This window comes from Tachysurus fulvidraco, chromosome 25 (assembly GCF_022655615.1).
Source record: "Tachysurus fulvidraco isolate hzauxx_2018 chromosome 25, HZAU_PFXX_2.0, whole genome shotgun sequence".
Taxonomy (NCBI): Eukaryota; Metazoa; Chordata; class Actinopteri; order Siluriformes; family Bagridae; genus Tachysurus; species Tachysurus fulvidraco.
Window position 1 is genome coordinate 3,571,235 of NC_062542.1, and position 18,134 is coordinate 3,589,368.

At 37.9% G+C, this 18,134-nt stretch overlaps 1 protein-coding gene across 2 annotated transcripts; it reads right to left on the reverse strand.

The window, feature by feature from the left end:
* Nucleotides 1–52: 52 nt before the first annotated feature.
* nek10 (NIMA-related kinase 10) lies at nt 53–18,127 on the reverse strand. Of its 2 annotated transcripts, none has more exons than XM_047808853.1 (36): nt 17,978–18,127; nt 16,159–16,248; nt 15,946–16,006; nt 15,717–15,832; nt 15,191–15,289; nt 14,925–15,009; nt 13,095–13,136; nt 12,806–12,884; nt 12,638–12,705; nt 12,357–12,436; nt 12,195–12,281; nt 11,694–11,918; nt 11,040–11,179; nt 10,742–10,803; nt 10,561–10,626; nt 10,400–10,464; nt 10,222–10,324; nt 9,513–9,641; nt 8,925–9,062; nt 8,674–8,719; nt 8,092–8,213; nt 6,888–6,990; nt 6,206–6,281; nt 5,937–6,066; nt 4,790–4,860; nt 4,505–4,706; nt 4,189–4,294; nt 3,837–3,917; nt 3,700–3,748; nt 3,360–3,391; nt 2,911–3,011; nt 2,637–2,747; nt 2,270–2,360; nt 2,134–2,180; nt 1,974–2,029; nt 53–487 (listed from the first exon to the last, which is right to left on the reverse strand). In XM_047808853.1, exons 2-36 carry the CDS (start codon nt 16,218–16,220, stop codon nt 445–447), a joined length of 3,174 nt encoding a protein of 1,057 aa, XP_047664809.1. In that variant the 5' UTR covers nt 16,221–16,248; nt 17,978–18,127; the 3' UTR covers nt 53–444. The 2 variants fall into 2 exon arrangements, with proteins under 2 accessions (XP_047664809.1, XP_047664808.1); XM_047808852.1 differs by having other exon boundaries at nt 2,128–2,180.
* Between the last annotated feature and the right edge of the window lie 7 nt (nt 18,128–18,134).

Below are 18,134 nucleotides of genomic sequence, written 5' to 3' on the forward strand. Positions count from 1 at the left end.
TGGCTAAAATCTGTGGAAAATCTTCAGTAATTCTGAAAGACTTACAACCAAAAAACAACAAACAGTCTTTTATTCAAATTTCATTAACATATCATAAGCACAGAAAACAAAAAACAATCCAATGGAAAGAAATGAACTTTTTTTAATATTAGATCACAATTTTGTAGTCTTTAGTAAAATCTGAACAGATTATTTTCTAAGGCAAAGTGCACAAAACATCAGCCTGAGACTGGAAGAGAAACCTGAACTGCCTGAAAAGGCAGTGAAGTAAAGAAAATCCCACATCCATAACCCTGAGAATAAAAACGTTAAGGTCCTGTTAACGTTTTCTGTATGATCAGGTTTTTGAAGCAAAGTTCCTCTGTGTGGAGGATCGAATTAGTTTGGAGGCGTCCTGAAATCTGCATATGTACAAAACACACGGATATTACATCACTTCACCAGTCACAGGCTGGCAGTTCGGCTGTTTCCCGTCTCTGACTCGCTCCTGTGGAGAGGAAATGTCACACTAACTGTTTTTTTTTTAAATAGTTATAAGCACCCTGATATTTCAACATTAAATAAAAAATAAATAAATAAATAAATAAAAACTATTTTGACACCCAAATCACTTCTAGCTCAGAATTCTGCTTTGAAATATTGTTACATGAAGGTCGAGTAATTTTCCAAGCTGTTACACTCGTAGATTTAGTTGAAATCTTACAGCTAGCTTGCTAAAAGCGCTATAAATAACATTAACTGCATTAGCACATGCATTAAGAATGTCCTTAGACAAGCTAAACATGAATAGCTAGCTAGCTTGGTTGATAGCAGCTACCATTCTGTTGATGCTTTTAATTAAAGTTCTTTAACTGGAAATGTGGATGAAACCTCACAGTTAGTTTGTCAATAGCACTGTAAAATAACAGCAAATGAGTTAGCTAACAGACTAAAGTGCATTTGTTTTATAGCAGCGAGACATAAACAACTAACTAGCTATATAGTTAGCAACCATCAGTCTGTTGCTGCTTTCAAATAAAGCTCTATTAATTTCGGATTTCTGACCAATAACTAGGAAAAACGAAAGAAAACACCTGCTCGGCTCAAAATTCTGACCTGCTCCTCAACTCCACAACGAATGAGTTTAGAATATGACGTGAAATCAAAATGGTTGCTCACAACATTTGAGATGAGATTTACTGAACTGTATTTACTTTAGATCAGTTGACATGCAGACATAATCGTCGTTAAATCTATAACACTGATGTAACAGTTTGCTGTGTTGCTGAGGTAAATATATAGCACTCGTATGACTAACGTTTACTGGGTAGATAGTTGCTAACAAAACATAACCATGGAGGCGTTTTTCCACCTTGTAGCTGGAAGGAAGAGAGGTTGAAAACATAGCTCTGACTTCCCACACAAGGTAAAACTAATGTATTAAGTACCAAAAGCTAGTGAATAAAAAAACCTACAGAAGTAGGAGAACATTAGATTACATAAGCTATCGAACTTGGATAGAGTTGAGGGACATTTTGTAAAGATCCACATCAGCAAGGACCCTGGGGCCACATATAATTATTACATCTACAAAACAATATCTCAAGATAAGATAAAATATCTTAAATCTTAAGCCTATAGACATATTTTACTATTTTTAAGCTTTAAAATTGTATTGTTTATCTGCAAAAATCTGTAAAAATAAATACATACATTAAAAAAAACAAAAAAAAACCTGGAAATAGGCTTAATAATCTTATGTTAGTTTTTTGTTATCTTCTAAAAAGAAATTTGACTAGATTCGAGATATTATCACTTGTTAAGTTGCCATTTTTGCATTGTAACACTCCTCACTCCTTAGCCATATTAGCTTTATAAGATAGTGCAAAGCTAACAAAGAAAACACAAAAATATAGCCATATTTATCCAGTGGGACACATTTTGAGAAAATATTTCTAAATGAACAACTTTCTAGTAAACTTCAGGAAGAATACCTGGCTAGATGTGTGCTGTAATAAGCGCTTTGCTCGAGCGCTTCCTCAATCATGACCTGAGAAAAAGCAAACACATACAGATGTGAAACTGTAGAAACCTCAAAACCCTTTAGTCCATATCGTATTTCAGTAGAGACGAATCCTGCAAACTGACCTGTACCTGCTCGTAAGTGATGCCCTCCTGAGGACTCGAATATCCCAACTCACCTACAAAAACAAATATTTACAGGATATCGTTTTTTTCTGATTATTCCTTAGCACGAGATAGAAAAAAAACCCTCAAGTGTTTACAGTACCGTGTGTCTCAGCTCGGCCAGACTGCACCATGGACCACCAGTCCCTGCCGCCTGACCCCAACTCTACCACCTCCTGACTTCCCTGAAGCACCTGTTCAAGAAAACAAAACACTAGGTGCGTTCCAAATGACATACCTACAATCAGTTCTACCATTGTGTGGTATAAATTGTGTGAATAGTGTGTTTGCACAGACAAGAAGAAGAAGAAGAAGAAGAAGAAGAAGAAGAAGAAGAAGAAGAAGAAGGAGAAGAAGAAGAAGAAGAAGAAGTGAACTTCAAATAATTGGATGATGCCTTTATTCAAAATGTGAAATGTTGAACACTCAATCGCTTCCATACTGCGTGTGTGTGTGTGTTTGTGTGTTACCTTTTTGAGCTCCATCTTTAGATGAAACGGACTGATTTCACGCTGGAACAGCGATTTCTTAAAGCGGTCTATTGCTCGCCGTGAAAAACTGGTCTGGGGTCCAGGTGGAAGCTGATCACAAAGTAATTCATTAATTATTCTTGAAGTTACCTCAGGATTAACACCATAAACTCAGTTTTTCATCATTTTCATACTAGAGTGTATTTAAATCTGGACCATCTGTTACGTCCTGAGAATTTAAAGCCTTTCAATGTTTGCTGCACTAAACTGCTACCTGAGTGATGAATATGATTTTATGGAGCAGTTCGAGAAGCCGTAGGTTGGGATCGTCGATCTGACGGACTTTCCTTTGGGATACACAGATAGCTGCTGATCCTACATTAGATCAAACACACATCAAAACAACTGTACAAAAGTACTGTTAATAAAAATGATTTTAAAGGTGGAGTTGGTCTTTCTTTAAAAGTGTTGATATACAATTAATAGTGACATTTCAAATATAACGTAATAAAACTGTCAATCATGCTTAAAGGTTAAATATATGGTTAAATACGGTTAGTTGGCTTGTATTTTATTGTCTGTGGACATTTTTCTGGTCCAGAAATTAACTCTGCTTTCAGTTGCGTTAAAGCTTCAAAGCTTTTAATACTTTTCCAAGGCTTACAAACTGCCCCTTTAAGGCATTATTATTATTGCAGTAAATTGAGTGTCAGTGCAATGTACCTGGTCGAGCTTTAGGCTTTAAAAAGTCTCCACTAAAATACAAGAAAAAGATTACATGTAAGAAAGGAGTAAAGCACACAAATGAGAGCTGTTCTAGGAAAATAATCCACTGCTGAATCAGTGATGATCGTTTTCCTGTAACAGCACTGCGTTATTCTAAAACCTGTTAATATTACAGGGTTTTTGATTCACTTATGTCTTACTTTTTTATCGGTTTATAGTTATATCATAACTGTAATAACTAATCACCCAGTTTCATGATTAATGAACTGAACTCAGTGTAATATTCGAAAGTATTCATAAAAAAAAAACAAAGAAAAAAAATAACATACTAACATACCCAGGTCGGCTTTGGTCATCAGGGAGAGATGAGCTGTCAGGGCTCTTGGCTGAGCACATACATTACAGGAAAATAGTTAAATCATTTCTGGAGAAATGTGAGTTTGATAAAGGTTTAGAAATGAATAAATGACTTACTTCGATGTTGGTGTTGATGTAACTGAGCCGAGGCTGAACTCGGGACAGAGTCAGATGTGGAGACACGACTTGTGTGAAAATCTGTGTGAATGTAAAATCTTATTATATTAAATGAACAAGATCTTATTATATTATACTAACAAACCCCAAGACTTATTATTTAATCAAGCATCGACAGCATCTCGGGTCCACTGTAGGCTCTTTGAGCTTTCAGTTCTGCTCTGTGTTTGGATCCATTTTGGATGAAACATGTAATATTTTGAAAATATATAATAAAGACTGCATTATGAATATTCAAAATCATATCCATTAACGTTTTTAGGACTTTTTTTTTAAAGAGTCATTTACTAACCTTGCACGTTAGTCTCTCCGTCTAACGAGTCTGAGAAACTTTGGTCCTGTGTCTCAGATTGCTGATCGTGTTGATCAACCAGCAGCTCGTCATTAAAGTCCATTCCCTGGGACAATTCAGAAGATAAACAGTATTAGTCTTAATGTCTGATAATAAAGCACTAAAATGTTGTTTCTGTAACATTAGATAAGGTCATCTGCCGTTTATGGATAGTATAAAACAATAGCTGTGTTTGGTCAGAACGTTAGAAGAAGAAAGTGTAGGAGGAAAAAAAAAAGAGGTATAATCTGTATTCGGTCTGATGTGTTGAATGGACCTGAGGCGGCCTGCAGCTTGTGAGCTTCAGGCGGTTGCTTTCAATGCAGTATTTCTGCGCTCGCCTCCTGTCGCGCTCGGCTCTCTTCTCCAGCGCGTTATGTGAGGTGTTCACACCGTCCAGGAACTTCATCATCAGGTCACAGATTCTGGAGCTGACCTCAACGATGTCAGGCCGCAAATCCGCATTCGGCGTCAGGCACCTTCCGAGAGTGAGTGAATGAGAGAGTAAATAAATAGATAGACAGACAGACAGTAAATAACTATACCATATGGACAGTCTCACCATTTAATCATGTCCGTAACTCTTTCTGAAAAGGCTGCGTTCTTCACTGGCTCAAATTCCGCCTCTACGATCTAAAACAGAACCGAGACAAGGTTTTAAAAGTTTAGGAAGAATAGGAATAAAAACAGAATGTAAAAAAAGGACTAAGTATATCAGGTTATAAGCCTAAGGCTGTAGTCAAGACCAGAGCTGAGTCTTATGCTTTAAGAGTTTTGAGGCCAAGTCGAGAGTGAACAGAAATGAAACCAAGACTGAGTAAAGATTGAAATCGAGTCAATTTCTCATCCTGTCATTGGTAGCCAAGATAAACATCTAATTAATACTTTATACTTAATAATTAAATACTTTCGGATAGTTTGCTTTACTCATATATTCCACCAGTGCTTGTCCTGTTACTTAGAACAATTACTGTTCTAAATGTAGTATATATTTGTGGCTTATACTATATATATATAAGATGCCAATCAACCTACCATGCATGTCTTTGGACCGGGGGAGGAAACCGGAGTACCTGGAGGAAACCCCCGAGGCACGGGGAGAACATGCAAACTCCACACACACAAGGCGGAGGCGGGAATCGAACCCCGACCCTGGAGGTGTGAGGCGAACGTGCTAACCACTAAGTCACCTTGTCCCCATATATATATATATATATATATAAAATGCAGTTATGGACCTTGTATTATAATGTAAATGTTAGTAACTGAATTTAAGATTTATGCTACTGCCCTCTGTATACTAACCCCTTACCTGCTTCCCATTATCGCCTTCATAAGTGCTTCTAATTTCTATTTATTTATATCCTGCCAGCACTGAGTGTGTCATAAATCTTTCCCCTTGGGTCAAGGAGAAATGCAATTTCATCTCATTGTGCACTGCAGCTTGTAACTGATGACAGTAAAGATCTACTTTAACTAACTTCTTGTAATTCAATGTGTAGTCTAATAAAACTGGTGAAAATCCCACTTAAAAAAAGCAAAGAACACCTCTTTTATGCTTAGATGGAGTCTAATAATGAACAGGCTGCTATTCTGAACATCCTTTAGGTTAGTAGGAAGTGGCAAAACAGTGTGAACACATGTGGAAGTAAAAATGCAGTCCACTCAAATAAACTGCTTAGAGAAGCGTTTAGACTAAACTTTGTGACCTTGGTGGCGAGCGAGAGCATGTTGTTGCTGTAGAAAGGAGGCTGAAGGGTAACCATCTGGTACAGGACGCAGCCGCCGGCCCACACGTCAGCCTTCTCTCCGTACGGCTCACTTTTCACGATCTCGGGACTGAGACAAAGCGAGACAGCGAAGAAATAAATCCTTCCTTAAGAACGTACAGAATTCTACATTCATCCTGTATATAGTTTGGCATAAATTAGGAGATTGAGCATCCACACATTAGAGAATATAGCCACACAACACACACCAGGAGTAGAGAATGGTCCCGACAACCGATGTTAGCTTGCTGGTTTCTTGTTTCTGCTTCGCGAGACCGAAATCAGCTGAAAAACAATGGTTTGGGGTTTTTTTTTTTTTTTTGGTGCTGAAATCTACAATAGCTTTTAAGAAACAGCTGATTTTTGGTACTTTTTTTTATAACTTTTTATAAAGATTTTCTTAATAGGTATTAAGATTAAAAAAAAAAAGAATGTATACAGATACTATAGTGGGTACTATAGTATACTGAGTCTGGCTCCTCTCAAGGTTTCTTCCTCACGTCATCTCAGGGAGTTTTTCCACACCACCGTCACCTTCAGCTTGCTCATTAGAGATAAATAGTTCTTATACTTATGTAAAGCTGCTATGAGACAATGGCTATTCAAATAACAATGGCTATTCAAATAAATTGAATTGAAGTTGAGTATTCCAGGGTAGCTATAAAACATACTTTCAATTAAATTATTAATCCTTTCCATTTTAAAAATTGTACATAGCGACAGAACAGCTGCAGGAACCGTTTAATACAAGGCTGCTCTAAACACATATCCATGGTCATTTTTTCTGGTTAGATGAAATTTGGAAGTTGTTATGATTGTATGGTATGGCGATGTATCCTATATTAGAAATGTTTGTGTGTGTGTGTGTGTGTGTGTGTGTGTTTTACTGACTGATGGTGACTTTATCTCTCTCTCCCAGCATGATGTTATTAGGAGTCAGGTCTCTGTGGACGATCCTTTTCTCCTTGTGTAAGTATCTTAACGCCAGACACATCTGTGGAGCACAAATTCTAACATTTTATCATTTCATCATTTCAGAATCTTGGGAGAAATTCAAATGGTACTTTATTTTCATTCTTAACTTTATAATAGAACAATAAAGTCCTGTTATAGATGCTTTGGGGGAATTTGAGCCCAGATTTATGAGCTTATGAGCTTCTAAAACACAAATGTCTTTCTAATCTATCACACACAAATGACCCAAACCAAGCCGGTGAAGATTTATAGTCCGGAAAGTCTTATAATAATCGATGTCCAGTAATAGAGCATTATAAGTTTATAACATGGTCATGATAGGTGTCTTGATGTCAGATGCATCTAGAATATTAAGAGGATCATACACAATATTTGTGATTTTCATTGTGTGATATAAAATGTTACATCATCAGTGTTAAAAATGTGTCATGTTGACATTATGACGATGGCAGTGCAGTTGTAGCACTCACTCACTCACTCACTCATTCATTTTCTACCGCTTATCCGAACTACTTCGGGTCACGGGGAGCCTGTGCCTATCTCAGGCGTCATCGGGCATCAAGGCAGGATACACCTTGGACGGAGTGCCAACCCATTGCAGGGCACACACACACTCTCATTCACTCACACACCACGGACAATTTTCCAGAGATGCCAATCAACCTACCATGCATGTCTTTGGACTGGGGGAGAAAACCAGAGTACCCGGAGGAAACCCCCGAGGCACGGGAGAACATGCAAACTCCACATACACAAAGCAGAGGCGGGAATCGAACCCCGACCCTAGAGGTGTTTGGCGAACGTGCTACCCACTAAGCCACCATGCCCCCCCGCAGTTGTAGCATTTCTTTTTTTTTTCCCCAAATACATTCTCGATAAACTGGTAACAGTCAAACTTCCATTACAAACAATTAAATATTTTTTTCCCATTTTTTTAAATGTTAAAATTGTATAATTCATATAATAAAATTGCACGCTTTCTATCCATTCTTATAAACATTTTCAAATTTAAGCCATTAATCTCTACAATTTCTGAAGAATTCTATAATCAGTCACTGGTCTTGTGATGGAGGTAAATCTCTTCACTTAGAACCTCCATCGGTTCTTGTCATAGGATCACCTGAATGAAAATGTTCCACACTCGTTCTTCTGTGAATGTCTGTTGTTTTTCTTTCAAGGAGTTGAAGTGCTCGGCAAGCGGCGCGCCTTCGACCAGCTCCATCACGATATACAGCCTGTCGCCTGGGACACAAGTGCATTCTGAGTAAAAACACTGATGATGGCAACCTGATAAAATGACTGATATCTACATACTGGCCATATTACCATTAATCAGGAGTTACTATTAAGAACAGACTACGTGATCTAAATCATTGTTTAGACAGAATTTTAAACCAGTGATTTTTAAGCCATATACATAGAGAGAGAGAGAGAGAGAGAGAGAGAGAGAAAGAGAGAGAGAAAGAGAGAGAGAAAGCATTAAACACCAAATAGCTTGATTTTGTAATAACTAAATCGTGAAAATAAAAATCAGAAAAGTATCCACAACAGACAGACAGACAGACAGACAGATAAATAGATAGATAGATAGATAGATTTTTAAAAATACTTTATTTATTTATTTATTTATTTATTTATTTATTTATTTATTTATTTATTTTTTTTTTAGATAGGTTTTAAAATAAGCAACAAAAATACTTACATTCTAAAAATGTCTTGATGTATTTCACAATGTTTGGGTGTGTCATCTAAAAATCAAGTAAAAACATATGACAATTTAGCGTGTTTTTGTTAATAATGTTTTTTTTTTCCCTCTAACGTCCACAATTAAGTCACAAAGTTCAGTAATGCAATGTAGCATTATGAGCACAAGGGGGCAGTAAAGACGACATATACGACAACTACTACTGTATATTCCACACTTGTGAGTACATGCCATTTTTTTTTCTGTACCTGCTCCTTAATTATGGTGAGTTCCGATACTATTTTCTCCACGTTGGTGTCTCTGGATTTTTTGTCGTGGCCGAAAGCAGGATTGTGGAGGTTCACTTCCTTCAGTGCCAAACAGTTTTGCGCTCCCTGTTTGCGGACCTTTAAAAAGAGAAGATAATAAATCTGTCTGTGTAATATGATATATGTATATGTACAAAAATATCTATATATCGTGTAGCTTATTGTCATTATATCTAATCTGCATGGCACATTAGACGACATGAGCTGTCTCTAAGTGTATGGTTCTGTAATGGTTCAAATTCAAATTTCATTTGTCACATAAACAACTATAAACTTTATCGATCCCGGTCATAAAAATAATCTAAACAAGAATTGGAAAATAATACGAATAAAATAAAGAACAGAAAAATACTAAGAGGAGAACTTCAATTAAACGACAATAAATAAACAAAATTTGTGATACAGGTGGAAAAGGGAAGATAGTGTATGAAAAAATATAAAAATGGATATATGAATAATCAATATTGCGATTTTTGTTCTAACACTGGTTTCATGGCTGATACGTGACTCCATGTAAAAGTGCTTCACCTTGAAAACAGTGCCGAAGGCTCCACTGCCCAGAGGATCGAGAACGGAGTAGCCGTTAATCACTTTGAGAGGAGGACGGTTCTGATTCACTGCTTCGATCCTTTCCTTCAGTCCGTCCAAATCTTCTGTCTGCAGACAAGAAAGTGCTTCAAAATCAAGTTGGCTATTAATGACACGCAAGATGCATTATGGTGGACACCTAGTGAACATCTAAATGCATTACAAGAGAAAAGACAAAACAAGATAAGAGAAGATACGAAAACATTACACAAAATAAAACAAGACAAGACAGGACAATAAAGGCCAAGATAAGACAAGACAACAAGATAAGATAAGATAAGATAAGATAAGATAAGATAAGATAAGATAAGATAAGATAAGATAAGATAAGGCAAGATAAGATAAGACAAGATAAGATAAGATAAGATAAGATAAGATAAGGCAAGATAAGATAAGATAAGATAAGACAAGGCAAGATAAGATAAGGCAAGGTAAGACAGGAGAAGATACGATCAGGCAAAATAAGACAAGACAGGACAAGATAAGATATACAAGACAGGACAACAAGATAATATAAGATAAGGTAAGATAATATAAAACAAGATAAGATAAGATAAGATAAGACAAGATAAGGTAACCCTAAAAAGAAAGTCTATAATATGGGGCAAATCCTAACAGACATAGAAGAGTAGACACATTAATGGCTTACCAAAAGCACCGAGATTCTTTCCTGCAGAGGAACATATGCTGCAATGTCTCTGATATAATGCCCGATATCTATAAACATCTCAAACAGTTCTGGAGGGAAGAGTCTGCATGAACAAATAAACATATAACCTCCAGTAAAAAAAAAAGCACATAATAAGATGCACTGTTATCATTTATACCTTTTAAAAAGGTGTCTGTTCCGCTCCATACTGAACAGGAAGCGCAGAGTCCGGAAAGCGTAACACTTAAATAAAACATCTAGATGTTAGCAATAACAAATGCTTTGTTTCATAAAGTATAACCTAAAAAAGCTTATTTAAAGTATATTTACTGTATATACCTGTAGGGACGCTGACTTGGGTCCATGTGGCAGGATCAGTTTGCCTAATATGTACACACCGTTTTCCTGGGAAGGGAAAGAAGATCGACTAGAGCTAATATCTTAGCGCTTAGTTCTAATGTCTTTATAGCTTCAGCACAGTGGAAAAGATAGCGGGTGGACATGATGACATTTCGGTTACCTGCACCACATGGTGGGCCGCTGCGTCATCCAGCACCAGCTCTGTTATCGCAGCACAGCATGCTAGCAACAGCGACAAAGTTGAGCGTTACTAAAACTCCTCAGATTCATTAACACAGATGTAAAGCAGTTTGATATTTTTTCTTGCTGTTCACTACACAGTTGGCAGTGAAATTAGGCCAATGTGTGCAGGAAGTGAACTACTGTAGGTAGGAGGTTAAGTATGCATGGGTGCATAAGTGTGTGTGTGTGTGTGTGTATGTGTGTGTGTGTGAGAGTGTGTGTGTACTGGAGCGCACCGGCATGCAGGGCCAGCGTGTTCTCTTCAGCCTCGTGTGGACTCAGGTCCTCACATACGTTCTGTGTGTGCAGTCGGCCAGCAGCGTTAGCACTGGAGATCTTCGCTATGGACGAGCGATCAGACACGTATGCTCGCTCTCTACACAGAAACACACACGCACACCAAAATCACGTATATATTTTATTCTAGCGATCGTCAATATTGATTGACAGGATCCTTCGCAGATAGTCCATCACTGAATTAAAATCAATGTAGATAGCTAGAATAGAAGCCTTTATTTGTCACATAGACATTGCAGCACTGTGAAATTCTTCCTTTGCATATTCCAACTCTTAGAGGTTTGGGTCAGAGCACAGGGTCAAGGTCATGATTCAGGGCCCCTGGAGCAAAGATGCTTAAGGGCATTGCTCAGGGCCTAACAATAGCAGCTTGGCAGTGCTGGGGCTCGAACCCAGAGCCTTAACCACTTGAGCCACCAGTGTTCCAGAAAAGAAAACAGTGTTACTGTGTCAGGTCTGGCTTCGCAAGTACGATCGATCGATCGATCGATCGATCGATAGATGGATGGATAGATAGATAGATAGATAGATAGATAGATAGATAGATAGATAGATAGATAGATAGATAGATAGATAGATATGATAGTAATGACCCATTCAGGATCCGTAGGAGCTGCTGAATTCCTCCCCAGGAGCGGATGTTGGCACTGCCCTCTGGATCCTGGCACAGCTGGACCAGAACCCACACAGTACTCCAGAGCAGCTTCAGATGATCCGCATGGAGCATGCTCAGTAGGACAGGGATGCCGTCGCATTTACACACCTGCTCACGAACGGTGGGCACAGGACAGAGCAGACGCAGCAGCTCGGCACTGAGCCTGTGGATAAACACACACACACACACACACACACACATAAACATTTTAATCCCAGACACCTGCATACACCTTCAGAGATCTTGTGAAGTCCATGCCTCAGAAACGTCAGAGCTGTCTTGGCGTCACAAAGCGGATATCAGGCAAACGGTTTTAATGTTACGGCTGAACGGGATATAGCTTATTATTAAGAAAAGCAAAGCAGCATAAAAATCCACGCTTGTACCACCACTGAGGGTAAAACAGTCTCATCTGTGGTGCCGTGACCCAGAGTCTTACCTTTTTGAGAGCATGTCATATTCCTGCAAAATCACCAGCAAGTTCTCCACGATGGACAGCTCTCCGATCTTCTCCTTGCACTCGGGGCTGAAGAGATCACTGAATTAGTCTAATAGTGTTATAACCTGCATATAAGTGCTGATCTTATTTAAAATAACTCACCTCTCTGCTAGAGTAGTGAGGGCCAGAAGGGCACCTAATAACACGTTACTGTCCCGGGCAGAAAGGAGCTTTCCAAGAATCTGAGGATTGCAAAGATTTATTTACCTGAAAACTTTAATTCACTATAAATATTCTGATAAAAAAGTATAATCCATAAGCAGAGGAAGATTTTCAGAATTATATTCCAGCCCATATTTATCATGACTGTACATTCTCTCAGATTCCAGCCAGGAATTTAATCAGTCCTACAAAATCCTACAAAATGTTCTAATTTAACCAACCTTATGAGCTTCACAGTCAGTCAGCCACGTTCTCTGCTCCTCGTCCATGGCCAGTTTTTGACACACATCTGGAAGGAAAGTGCAAAAGCAATAACAAAACTTACTTTTTTTAAATTTTTTATTTTTATTTTTAAATGTTTTGCATATCATCTTTCTAGTGATTCTCACACGTCATGGTGACGAGTTGTTCGGTGTCCAGCGCATGCTCTTTATTTTCCAGATACGCACTGCTGACTGACTCCATGTGCTGTTAAAGCATTCAATGCAGAAACAAGCTGAAGTCGTTTCAAAAGACTTATATAATAGACACAGATTGAAGAAACGTAGATATACAACACTCTTAAAAATAAAGTTGCCAGGAATAACAAAAAGGTGGTTTTCACACTGATCCCATGGAAGAACCATTTTTATTTCTTATTTTTAAGAGTATAGCTTATTATTTCATCTCAGTCCTTACCTTTATAAGGTGAATTAATCCATGGAGCTCATGAAACACTTTCTAAACCAAGAAAGTATAAATAAGGACAAAAATCAACCTTAATTTATTCATTTACAGCAATTATTAAAAGTAATTCTGTAGCAGTGTGGAAGTTCGTATCTACAATCGGCTTTATGTTTATTGATACACGATCTCAAGTCAAGTCAAGTCAAGTCAAGTCAAGAAGCCTTTATTGTCATTTCAACCATATATAGCTGTTGCAGTACACAGTGATAGAGTGCGATTTTGTATCTACGATAAAATAATTCTGATTTAAAAAACATCTGGTGTAATTTTTCTTTATTAGCTTTCTTCCAGCTCAAACCTCAAGACACTTTCTGACCTTTTACCCTTCCTGCAGCTTTTTTTTTTTTTTTTTAACTTGGCAGCCTTTACCCACAATATTGAGGTGTTGGAAGTGTCTCAACCTAAAAACAGCCTTAAAAACAAAGCATTGGTATTTTTTCTGAAACCATTTCCACTTCGCACCGTCTATCAGCACGGCTGATTAACCGCAAAACAAAAGTGAGACTGACGTGAAAAAAAAAAAAGTGTGAAGACAAAATGTGAGACAAACAACACAGCATTCTACAGTTTGCAGAAAACGAAACACTAAAACTGATGCAAAATTTTAACATGATTTGGTTGATGCTAATAGTAATGTGATATTTTAGCTCAGTTACACTCAATTTTATTTGCGTAGCGCTTTTAACGATGGACGTTGTCTAAAAGCAGCGTTACAGATCATGACAAACATAATACAAAAATTTTCATTTAAAAATGTATTCAATATTTTAGTCCTAAGACGTCTATGTCAGTGGTCTCCAACCCCCGGGACGCGGACCGGTACCGGTCCGTGGACCAAATGGTACCGGGCCGCCCAAGGAACATTCAATTATTTCCATTTTATTTACTGTGGTGTATTTCTCTCGAGTTTGTGTGACTTTCCATGGACGAGAGGTTAACCGGGAGCTGAGAGACGTCACCTAAAGCCGCACCAATACCGCGCATGCGCAAAATATCATGATATCGGGCCGGGTTTAGGTGACGTCTGGAGCTGAGCGGCTGGAAGCGGCAGTGGTGTTGTAGCTTTGGTGGAGAGAGAAGGTGTGTATTGCTCTTCTCTCTGTTCACTGGCACTTTGTCATGTTTAACAGTGCTTGGTGTACGTGTATATTGTGTTTGCTCAAATTTAACCCACAAATTAGCAAAAATGAGCACGAAACAGACGTCGTTAGAAAGTTAGAAACTCTGCCGGTGTTCTGGATTAAAGTCATGGCGGAATACCCTGAGATTGTCTCCACAGCACTTAAATCCCTATTGCCATTTCCGACAGGCTATCTGTGTGAAGCAGGGTTTTCTGCAGTGACGGCAACCAAAACAAAACAACGGAATAAACTGGACATAAGCAACACACTTCGGGTGTCATTGTCTCCTATTACCCCAGAAGGAACCGTCTCGTTGTAAAGAAACAAGCTCAGGGTTCTCATTGATTTGGCGTTGTAGTGAGTTAAAAAGGCATGTTTAAATACAATTAAATTTAAATTATTCATTTTAATTTAATTGTATTTAATTGTACCCCCAGCGGGCGCGGTAAAATTATCAAACATTGACCGGTCGAAAAAAACGGTTGGGGACCACTGGGTTATGTTATACTGTATCTGGCGTTTTGGCCTGGTTTCCTCAACTACCTCACAAGACTCATTAGCCAACGAAATCACTTTGCTAACTTTTTATTTTAACAGTATTTTTTATTAACTTCAGTCTAAAATGATAACACAGTGCTCCTGCCAAAAGAAAGACCGGTACCTGGTAATGAGGCTCTCTTATTAACAATCTCAGGCAGATGAGAACTCGGAGGATGTTTTCGGATGACGAATGGTCCAGCCACTCGCTGTAACACAATTTCCAAATAAAAGAAGCATTTTAAGTTTTTTTTCTGTGTTTAGTGTCATCTGCACATCTTCCTCATGTGTTTAGAAAGTTTGATAGTGATACAAAATGATACGCAAATAGGTTGATGCTAATTGTAATAAGTGTAATTGTAATATAGTCATTTTGGTGCATATGTGAACCTGCAGTTGAGTCGGTTTTTGATCAGAGCCGTGAAGATATCCGAGAAGAGACTGTGATGTGGATGTCCGGAGAAACGTCTCTGCTCTCTGTACTTCATGCTGTTGAAGATTAAAGATCGTATCAAGATAAATATATTCTATAAAACACATTATTTCATACACCGATCCATTTTCTCTCTCTCCTACACAGGGAACCTGGTGTCTGTTCCATGGGACTCTCAGGGTGCCAACACAATTGCACACACACTCATTAACACGATGCAGACAATTTTTGAGATGCCCGTCAGCCTAGAACGCATGTGTTTGGACTGGGGGATGATTTGTGGGATTAAAAACAACATCAGAGCTGAAAATCTCCACCATCATAATAAGTATCTCAAATTTTAAACAAGATAATCCCATTTTAAATTGTTTACCTGTCACAGAGTCTTGCATACGTGTACGTATATGGATACAGCATACATTGATGGATTTACAGGACACTGATAACTGCCAGAGATCATATCAGAATTAAAGAATTACTCACCTGAATTTCTCAAGCTCGACTGCCTCTGCTGCTGTGGACCTTGTATGCTTCCTGTAATCATTCAGCTGAGGAGGAGAATTATGGGGCTTTCTGCCCTTTGACTGATTACCTGTGGACTAGTGAGGCATGCAAGAACAAAGTCAGAACATACGCTGTGAAGATGACTTGATAGAAACCTACACGGCACGTCAAAGTATTAGCACAGGGGCTCACGTCCACTCGTTTGTACCTGCTGCAAAGGGAATGGAGCCGAGACAAATGAAAGAATCCTTCGCAGATCGAGAAGCTCTCTGAAAACAAAATAAATAAAAAAAAAGTAAAATATTAAGTCATGCAGAAGGGTATTCATATATATATATATATATATATATATATATATATATATATATATATATATATATATATATATATATATTTCTCAATGAAACACACAAAGCCTTACTTGTCTTTAGGTTTTGGAAACGGACGATCGAGCGTTTTTGCTCGTCTGTCTGGAGGAGGCATTTTGGAAACGGTCGTCCCTTTTTCATCCCTGCAAGTCACCCGTTATACATTGTGCAGAACAAGTAGACAGTTAGATTGTTAACTTTACATCTTCTAGACACACTGAGTATAGATAGCATGCTTAGGCTCACACAAAGCTGCATCTGCACACAACTGTATTCCTGACTAAATGCAACATGACACAATGCCGTGACTTTAGAAGAGCATCGAGGAAGATGACGCTATGATGGGTGGTTTATGTTAGTGTAGAGCCCTTCTTACACGAACATGATAACATTTCATGATTGTTGTTTATGTTTACATTTATAGGGGAGACCGGGTATAGTTGTAACACGGGGAGAGTTGTAACACTACCAATTCTACGAATCAGGGATAAGATAGGAGTCATGTGACAGTTTCAGTCTCATCAGACTTCCTTTACAATCCCACATGGAGGTTTTCCAGTCTGTGTTTCTATCTCTCCTGAAGCTACAGCAGAAAATATAATTCTGAGGTAAGAAAGTAAAAAAAAAACCCCAAAAAAACAAGATAATATTTTGTTTAGTAGTTCTACCGTTGTAGATAATGTTGTACGAGTTATATCAGGTCAAACTGTAGTTTCTCTAGTAAAGAATCGTGTATCAACCTCCTGCCAATTTCATGCTAATACAGCTAGCTAAACAATGGGTGACAGTGGTGGGGTAGGTTGTAACACGTTTTAAAAGTTTTACAACCATACCCGGTCTCCCCTACATGATTTGAGATCAGAGAGAGAGAGAGAGAGAGAGAGAGAGAGAGAGAGAGAGAGAGAGAGAGAGAGAGAGAGAGAGAGAGAGAGAGATTTCTTCCTTAGATTAGATAACAGCTTTATTGTTGGATACTGCAGAGGGTTTGGTGTGAGGATATGTGGAGGATTGTGGGGGAATTTGGGAACGAGGACGTTCGGGACAGTTGAAGCGTCAGACGGAGGAATTTCTCTGTCTTTTATTTGTCTGAATTGAGGGTTTGAAGTATTCAAAGTGTAGCTTAGTGTTTGAAACACTAAAACCCAAACAGAAAAAAGCAGCACTCTATGAAAAGTATAGAATATATTAGATTACAAAAGGTATATGTTAATCATAATAATGAAAAGTAACCAATGCATGATGGGTTCGATTTAATCCCTCCACTGTTATCCATGTAAATATGTCCAGACTGACTTGAAGAACATCAGCATTCTTAATCTAGTATAATTGGTATTTGTTTATAAAGAGTTTTTCATTGCTCGTGTTTATTAAAACCATTTTTATAAACTAATTATAGCTGCATAAATCCACAGACGGATGTCTTAATAAACACGTTTATCTTTAATCACTATGCTATAGGCTTTAAAATCAATACTAATGCTGACTTAGTAATAGTAATTTAGTATAATAAGTCTATTAATAGTAAATATTATTAACTTATGAATAATAACACAGATTGTAACATCTATACTAACTAGTGCAGTGTCACACATGGTGTAATTACATTTAGGTGTCATTTTTACTTGACACTTTAGTCCAACATTATATTAGTAAAAGAATGAGTTTGTGTTTTGTAAACTTTTGTATAAAAGTTTTACAGAATTATCTGGTGTTAATTAATTAACCACAATAATTAAGTAGGTTTCCATGGAAACAGTCTCTGGGATTCAGTTAGTTTAGAATCTAACAGTTAAATGTTGACTATGCAAATAATTATTAAATGATTAGTTATTAAAATACATGTTCCACCGCAGGCTGCACCGATTCTCTCACCTGGTTTTTATCCCAAACACCGGCAGCCATTAGAAGTTTTAATCTCAAGGTCGCAACTTATCGTGAGAATGCAGTCAACATAGCAACAAACCCGTGAACGAATCGGGTGTCCTTATATTTTAAGGTATGCGGGAAGGAACCAACGAGAAGGTGCGAT

Coding starts and splice junctions, on each gene's coding strand:
- nek10 (XM_047808852.1), bottom strand. CDS start 16,220: ATGCCTCCTCCAGACAGACGAGCAAAAACGCTCGATCGTCCGTTTCCA. Junction 9,642..10,221: donor AAAGAATCTCGGTGCTTTTG/GTAAGCCATTAA, acceptor TCTTGTCTGCAG/ACAGAAGATTTGGACGGACT. Junction 2,748..2,910: donor AAATCATATTCATCACTCAG/GTAGCAGTTTAG, acceptor CTTTGTGATCAG/CTTCCACCTGGACCCCAGAC.